Source organism: Passer montanus, unplaced genomic scaffold, assembly GCF_014805655.1.
Source record: "Passer montanus isolate IOZ18808 unplaced genomic scaffold, ASM1480565v1 scaffold155, whole genome shotgun sequence".
Classification (NCBI taxonomy): Eukaryota; Metazoa; Chordata; class Aves; order Passeriformes; family Passeridae; genus Passer; species Passer montanus.
In genome coordinates, this window is record NW_024362605.1 from 828,141 (window position 1) to 836,425 (window position 8,285).

The following is an 8,285-nucleotide window of genomic DNA, read 5'->3' on the forward strand; positions in this document are numbered from 1 at the left end:
GCGGGGCCGGGGGCCGCGGCCGGGGCCGGCGCCGGGCAGCCCCGCGGGGCGGGCGGTGGGCGAGGGCTCGCCCGGGGGCGGTGGCCGCCGCGTCTTCAGCCCCGCCGGGGAGTTCCGCGAGTTCTCCCGGCGGCAGCTCCGCGACATGGAACGGCTCTTCCGACAGTGAGTGTGGGGCACAGGGAGCGGGGGGTCCCCGGATGGCAGCGCCGGGAGGGACGGGGGACACCGGGCATCCGGCACCCAGGACATCCCGGTTCCTGCATCCCGGCTTCTAGCAGGGCGGGTGTCCCAGCGCCTCCCGCCCCGTGCTTGCGGGCGGGACCCCCCTATTCCTGGTGAGAATGACCCCCATGCACCTCAGCCTCTTGCGGGAGGGATCTCCCGTTTCTTGTCGGAGACTCCCCCGCCCCAGCTCTGTGCAGCAGGGATGCAAGGCACATCCAGTTCCTTGCAGGAGGGATGCCTCTCCTGCCCCTCTCAGGAGGGATGCCAGGGACACCCCTGTCCTCCCAAAACCCCTCCCAGGATTGGTGCCGGAGACACCTTCCTCCAGCTAGCTCCTTGCCGCAGGCGTTCCTGTGCGCCCCGAAATTCTCGCAGAAGGAGCCTCCTGTCCCCCATGAGGGGGTACCCTGGTGCTGAGGCCAGAGAAGGGGGTCTGAAAGAGGGGACCGGGAACCCCCACATTCCTTCTGCCGCATCACCGAGGGATCCCACATCCCTGCAGCTCCCGGGGCCGTAGAGGCCAGGCTGGCGTGTCCTCAGCATCCCTGCCCGCGCTGCGTGCCACCACGCGTGGCGGAGCGTGACTCGGAGCACGAGCTCGGCCCCGGCCCCTCGAAGGGGGGAGCTGGCAGCGAGCCTCCAGCCCTGGAAATTTCCAGGGGGAGCCAGAAATCGGGGTGACTCCAGCTGTGGTCACGCTGGTACGCGCGGGAGTAGCCGGGGGCAAACGGGACATCCCGGAGCATCCCCATGGATCCCGCGCTGCGTGCTTTGTGCGGGAGGCGTGGAGACAGCGCGACTCCGGGAAAGCGCGGACATGCAGTACAGGCGGAGGATGGCTGCGACATGCCAGTAGCCCTCAGCCCGCCTGGCACCGGGGACAGGAGCCGCATCGCCGTCCTGGGTGGTCTCGCTCGGACCCGAGCGGGGAGGCGGAGGAACTGGGGAGCTGGAGGCGGTGACCCCCGTCCACGAGGCTGGGGGGCTGCGTGGGGTGCGGGCACACCCTGTCAGCAGCCCTGGCGGCGCACGGAGCCTCCCTGTTCCCGTGTCCTCCTGGGGGGCTGTCACCCCCCGCCTGCACACGGCAGCGAGCCGTGCATTGCAGCAGAAGGGAGCCGGGCCGGGGGCAGCGTGCGGGGGCCCGCGGGGGGACGGGGCCGCCCCGGTGCCGCAGGCGATGGCTGGCCGGGCCGTGCCGGGCCGTGCCGGGCGCAGGTGGCCGGGCGGTGTCGGCGCCGCGCAGGCGGGAGCGGCGCTCGGAGCAGACGTGTTTGCTCTGACAGCTGCGGCGTCTCGCCGCAGCGAAAGGAGCAGCGCCGGGGCTGCGAGCCACTGGGGAGGTTTGGGAGCTGGGGGTTTCCCAAGGGAAGGATGCTCTGCAGCAGAGCCCTGCCACACCGTCCTCGCTGCTGCTGCTGTCCTGGGGATAAAGTGAAGCAGGGAAGGGTTTTGGCTCTCCACAGGGGAGATGATGCCCTTTGGGAGATGCAGGATGCTGGTATCCCAAAAAGAAACAGAGAAGGGGATTGAGAGAATGAAGGTGCCCTGCATCTGGGGAGGTGGCATGTGTGGGATGAAGTGGCAAAGTCAGGCCAGGCAACTCATCCCTTGCAGAGAAACTCTGTGGGATGCAGGATGGAGAAGGACTTTGGACAAGGGCATGGAGTGACAGGACAAGGAGGAAAGTCTTCAAAAGTGAGAGAGGGCAGGGTTAGTTTGGATACTGGGAGGAGGTTCATCCCCTGTGAGAGTGGTGAGGCCCTGGCACAGGTTGTCCAGAGAAGCTGTGGCTGCCCCATCCATGCAAGTGTCCAAGACCCAGTTGAACAGGGCTTGGAACAACCTGGGAAGGTGTCCCTGCCCATGGCAGGGGGTTGGAATGAGGTGGTCTTTAAAATCTGTTCTAACCCAAACCATTCCATGATTCTATGATCGTATGCTCCAAGAGGGGTACAAAATTTTAGAGGCAAAAATCATGTGGGATCTGTACCCACAGTCCCACTCTGAGGGGACAGGACAAGGAGGAAAGTCTTCAAAAGTGAGAGAGGGCAGGGTTAGTTTGGATACTGGGAGGAGGTTCATCCCCTGTGAGAGTGGTGAGGCCCTGGCACAGGTTGTCCAGAGAAGCTGTGGCTGCCCCATCCATAGAAGTGTCCAAGGCCCAATTGAACAGGGCTTGGAACAAACTGGGAAGGTGTCCCTGCCCATGGCAGGGGGTTGGAATGAGGTGGTCTTTAAAATCTGTTCTAACCCAAACCATTCCATGATTCTATGATCGTATGCTCCAAGAGGGGTACAAAATTTTAGAGGCAAAAATTATGTGGGATCTGTACCCACAGTCCCACTCTGAGGGTGATGGCAGCAGTAGGCAGGGATGAGCAGGACCAGCCCCATTTTGGGGTCCCTGGCAGATCAGGAAGGTGCTGGAGACATGGACGGAGCAGACAGCAGCAGGGGAGGTACAGATGAGTCACAGACCTGCAGGATGGGGAGCCAGGGCTCTGCGTGGCTGCTGCAGTGACAAGATACAAAAAAAAGCCTTGTCACAACGGGTGCTGTGTGTAGCTACCCACCTACAACGTGGGGAGCTGTACAAAGCGTGGCTCTGTGCTGACTCCCCATGGAGATCCTGCTGTGCCACGCCAGCATGCTGCTGGCACAGCCCATGGTGCACAGGCAGGGGAGAGAACAGCAGGGTGGCTGCAGGGAAGCTGGAGGGGACTGTGGCACGGCCACAGGCAGGAGTCTGAGGAGGGGCATTCCTGATAGGTCTGTAGGTAGCATCAGTGAGCAGAGCTCACTGTGACTTGGGGAGCGGTGCCCGGTGGGCTTTGCCCCATGGCTTGTTATCCCATGCTGCAGCCAAGGGGAGCGTGTGCTCAGGCTCCTGGCACAGGGAGCTGGCAGCAGGCTTGGCAGCATCCTGGCAGGTTCTCCTGCCAAGTGCCGCACGGAAACAGGCACGATCCTGGATGATGCTCCGGGGGGTTGTTAGCGGTTCAGAGGCAGTTCCCTGTGGTCTGGAGAGCTGCCGGAGACCATCAGTGCCCAAGTCCTTGCTGAGCCCTCTTCACTTCCCAGCTAGTGTGAGAGCACACAGGGGTCTGCTGCTGGGGGTTCAGTGTGGGAGGCTATGTGGGCTCTGCACCCTGTGGTGATGTGTCAGGATTGTGCCACCATCCTGCAGGTACGACGCAGGGAAAGATGGCTTCATTGACCTGATGGAGCTGAAGCTGATGATGGAGAAGCTGGGGGCTCCACAGACACACCTGGGACTGAAGAACATGATTAAGGAGGTGGATGAAGACCTGGACAGCAAACTCAGTTTTCGAGAGGTGAGGGGATAGGAGGCTCCACGCTGGCAGGGAGATGTCCCCAGCCACTGTTCAAGCTGGTGAGAAGGTGGGCAGTGGCTGTGGTGGCTTTGAGGTCTCCAGGGAGCCAATGCTACCATCTCCCCTTGCAGTTCCTGCTGATTTTCCGGAAGGCAGCAGCGGGTGAGCTGCAGGAGGACAGTGGGCTGCACGCCCTGGCCCGGCTCTCTGAAATCGATGTCTCCACCGAGGGGGTGAAAGGCGCCAAGAACTTCTTTGAGGCCAAGGTGAGGCAGGGCTCAGGAGGCCCCACTGCAAGATGGCAATGCAGCAGGGCAGTTTGGTGCCGGGTAGGCAGGAGGTGGAGATGTTGGGGTGAGCAGGAGAACTTGGCAGAGCTCACAACTGAACATTTCTATCCACAGGCACAAGCCATCAACGAAGCCAGCAGGTTTGAGGAGGAGATCAAAGCAGAGCAGGAGGAGAAGAAGAAGCAGGCAGAGGAGCTGAAGCAGAGGAAGGCAGCCTTCAAGGAGCTGCAGTCCACCTTCACACAATGACAGGGCCAGGCAGGACTGGTCAGCGGTGCCCAGACTGGCAGCGCTGCCTGTGCCACGTGGCAGCTGTGCCGGGAGCGATGCCCGAGCCGTGTGCCACCTGGGCTGCTGGCAGGATCCCGGCGCGGGCTCGGCACAGCGCCCACCTTGTTGGCAGAGCCCAGTCAGCCCTGGCTCCCCCTCCCCTCTTGCTGTGGTGTCTGTAGGTGTTGTTCGTACCCCCACCTCCCCAGCGTGTCCCTCACCCTGAACAGCACCCTGTTCTCTGCCTGCAGCTGCACTGGGGGTTGCTGCTGCTGAGTCCCAGGGGAGCTATGTCCAGAATGTCTGTCCCTGGGACACCTGTGCCCAGACTGTTTTATGTTGTGAGTGCATTGGGAGGTTTGCAGGATGGGGGCTTGCGCAAGTGGCCATGGTGGGTGTTTTGGTGGCCATGCTGGCTCAGCATCTGTTGGTATTGCTATGTCTGACACCAGTGACAAAAGCCATGGCAAGGGCCAAGTGCTGGTAGAGGGGCTCTGCGTGTTTGTGTGTGTGTGTGTGGTGCTGGGGGTGCGTGCCCACCCAGCTAAAATGGAGCCCCTCAGGAGCTGTGTCTCTCTTTATTTTGATCAAAGATGTACAGAAAGGCAGCTGCTGGCTCATGGGGCTGTATTATGGTTTTTTTATGTTGTATTCAGCCTGGCAGGATGAGCATGGTGGCCGTAAGTGGCTGGCATTGGTCACTGAGGCTCTCGTGTTTGTGGGTGGCTGTAAAAACCAACATCTGTCCCACAGTGTCCCCCAAGTGGCGGTATAGGGGGTGTGTTATGTTTTTTTTAATTTAATCCCAAATAAATATTATATTTCTTAAGTGCTGGTTGCTGGGGTGCAGCTGCGGGATGGGCACTTCTGTGGCAGGGGCTTGGGTGGGGGGAAGGAACTTGGGGAGTGGGGTGTGCCCGTGGGAACACAGCTCCCACTGGAGATGGTGGCACTGAACAGGGATGAGCCGTGGCTCATTGGTCCACCTGTATGGCACAATGGTTTGGGAAGCTGCAGGGACCTTCAGGTGTGAGGATGTGTACCGAAGGCCATCGACAGCACTGCTGATGCCTGTGCCTGTCCCAGCATGTGGCACCTGTGGGGTTTTGGCTGGTCTTGACCATATCAAGAGTGAGATAAGGAGACCTTGTGCCTCAGGGGAGGTGGGGTGAGGGGGCAGTGTCCTCGTGAAGTCAGTTCTTGAGGCTGGGGGGCAGCAGGGCTGACCAGCACCTCACTGACAGTGTCATGGGTAGGGGGCTGCCCCAGGAGGGACCCTGTGCCCCAGGAGGCAAGGCAGGACGTGTCAAAGGCTGATGAGCCCGGTTCTCTAGCTGTGGCTGTGGAGAAGATTATCGTCCATGAGAAGTGGAACTCCTACTACGTCATGTAGGGAATGGGGTGCATCAGGGCCGGTTTGTGGTTTGTGTGGCCATGGATCCTGTTCTCATGGCCAGGCACCACGTCTCGTGTCTCCTTGCAGCAACGACATTGCCCTGGTCAAGCTGGCAGAGGAGGTGCAGGAGACTGACACCATCCGTGCTGCCTGCCTGCCAGCTGCTGGCAAGGTCCTGCCCAACGACTACCCCTGCTATGTCACCGGCTGGGGAAGCATGAGGAGTAAGTGGGGTGTCCCCAGGGGGGTCTCTAGGAAGGGGATGCGGGCACAGGGTGTGAGGTACGAGCTTTGGCTCTCATTGCAGCCAACGGGCCCCTGGCTGACATTCTGCAGCAGGCTCTGCTGCCCGTGGTGGATTATGAGACCTGCTCCAGTTGGGACTGGTGGGGCAGCAACGTGCGCAGCACCATGGTGTGTGCCGGCGGCGATGGCGTCGTCGCTGGATGTGGCGTGAGTGTGGGCACTGCACGTGGTGGATGCCCAAATGCTGGAGAACCCTGGGCACTGGGAGGAGAGGGGATGGAGCCATGGTGGTGGAGCCAGGAGGGATGAAGGGAGCGTTGGCAGGGTGCCCAGCAGCAATGGCCCACACTGTCTCTCCCCACAGGGCGATTCTGGAGGCCCCCTGAACTGCCAGCGCGACGATGGGATCTGGGAGGTCGAGGGAATCGCCAGCTTCGTCTCCAGCCGGGGCTGCAACATGAAAAGGAAGCCAACAGTCTTCACCCGGGTGTCTGCCTACATTGACTGGATCAACGAGGTGGGTGCCCCTTCCTCTGCCCCCACACAGGGACTGTTCTTGCCCCACTCAGGGTCTTACCATGACCCCCCTGTGTCTTTTTGGCAGAAAATGAGCACAAACTGAGGACGCGGCATTGTGGAGATACCACTGTTGACCAAGATAAAAGCAAAAATGCTGAGCTGGTCTTGCTGGTTTTTTGGGAGAGGGGATGTGGTGGAGCTGGGGACACACATCCAGGGCTGGGTCTGATGATGCCAAGGTCCTGCTTCTGTGCTGGGGAAGATGCCCTTGATGTGCAGGGCGGCTGGGCAGGACTCTGGGGAGGCTGTCGGGCACACCCTGCAAGATGCTTCCAGTCCTCAAGCCATGGCTGAGGCAAAGGGCTTGTGCTTTGGCAATTAGTTTGATGGCAGAGGGGCTGGGGTTGGTCCAGGTCCTTCAGGGGATCTCCAGGGAACCCAGCTGGCCCTTGGGGAAGATCTGGAACTCTTGGCAGCTCCCAGGGGGAGCTTTAGGGGACCTCACTGGCACTGCTTAGATGAAACTCTATAGAATGTGTCCATTATTAAGTATTTAACAATTTGGGAGAAAAAGGAAAAGTTTAAAAGAATACAATAAAATTTCATGAAGTTTATAACTTTTACTTCACTTTTGAAATATAAGTACTCATACAATCACTTATATAAATATTTGTCATGGTTTGACACTGGCACAATTCTAGTGCCCTATGAAAATATATTCTTCCCAGTGGCTGCTGTGAGATGTGACCAGAAATAGAGCAAAGCAGACTCCCACTTAGGAATACAGGAAAAAAAACTTTATTAACTACAATATATAAAAAGGAACAGGCACAGAACTCAGAATACAACCTTTCTAAACCATTCCTCCTCCTCCTTCCCCCGGTTTGCACCACAACAAGAAATAAGACCTTAGCTTTTCAATCCTGTCACCACCCCTCAGATAATCAACTTTCAGTTCATTAAGGAGAAAGGAGCCCCTCTTGTGCCATAGGCTTCCCCCGGAAACACAGTTGAAACTTCTTTTGTTTCCATGTCACTCGTTTCACGCCCGGAGAGCATCTGTCCTCCTGACTTCTTCCTTGCATGTCCTGTGCTCTCACCACTGTGCATGGACCAGAGCTGCTTCTAGGGTTCCCTTTTTAAGGATGCTTTGCCCAGCTCCAAAACAGCAACAGTCTCTCAATTCTGGGACACCAGTGCCCCCCAGATTCACCCCCTGGGGCTGAGGGGTCTTAAGAACAGAGACCTTCCTCTTCACTGAAGACAGAGAGCATCACCACAGCCCTGGAGGACACAGGGAAGTTTTCCAGGAAGAAGGCAGCGCGTTGGTGGGAGCAGCTGTGAAGGAGCTGTCCAGGAAGAGGGGGTGGGTACAGCACCGTGAGCCCCTGAGCAGAGCCATCCATCACACCATCATCCCTCGTGGCTGCTGGAGCCCAGCCAGGATCCTCACGACGTGGGGAGGAGGAGCACGCTGGGGGCCGTGATGGACTGTGCCTGCTTTAGGAGCCACAGTGCCACTGCACCATTGAGCAGCACCATCACCAGCACAGAGAGCAACACTGGCACCTGCACCGGGGCCCAAGAGCACTGGCACGAGCCCTGGCACCGTGTGAGCCCCTTGGGGACTCTCCAGGGACCCCCTGGCAACTGTCAGCCTGACCAAAGCTTCAGCAGGTGAAGGGGGATGCAGGGTGGGAAATGGTTTGGATGGACAGGAAAGGTGCTATGGCAAAGGAACTGTAGGGATCACCCCAAAGGCAATTGAAGGCCTGCCACTCAGCTGATGTGTGGAGGTGGCTACTCTGCACAGCAGCATGGGGCCAGGTGCTTGGGACACTGGCGTGGAATTGGCAGCAGGATCTGCTGGCTCGGATGGAGAGCTCCAGGCTGCCCATGGACACCTGGGCAATGTGGGGTGCCCCTGTCCCCTCTGCATGTACCCACAAGTGCCATGGGGACAGTTGTTTGGGCTGGGAGTGCAGGACCCTGGTGTCA

The 8,285-nt window shown here is 59.3% G+C and overlaps 2 protein-coding genes across 2 annotated transcripts; both read left to right on the plus strand.

Annotated features, from left to right (window-relative positions):
• Window positions 1-4: 4 nt before the first annotated feature.
• On the plus strand, window positions 5-4,955 carry LOC120498996 (EF-hand domain-containing protein D2-like; the record flags this gene model as incomplete). The annotated part of the gene is made up of 4 exons (XM_039702340.1): window positions 5-165; window positions 3,419-3,566; window positions 3,698-3,832; window positions 3,971-4,955. Coding segments are annotated over 4 exons (579 nt in total), but the record flags the coding sequence as incomplete, so codon positions are not given.
• LOC120498997 (chymotrypsin-C-like) lies at window positions 4,798-6,445 on the plus strand. Its single transcript, XM_039702341.1, has 6 exons — window positions 4,798-4,806; window positions 5,415-5,515; window positions 5,610-5,746; window positions 5,830-5,975; window positions 6,133-6,285; window positions 6,373-6,445. Exons 1-6 carry the CDS (start codon window positions 4,798-4,800, stop codon window positions 6,388-6,390), a joined length of 564 nt encoding a protein of 187 aa, XP_039558275.1. The 3' UTR covers window positions 6,391-6,445.
• The last annotated feature ends 1,840 nt before the right edge of the window (window positions 6,446-8,285 follow it).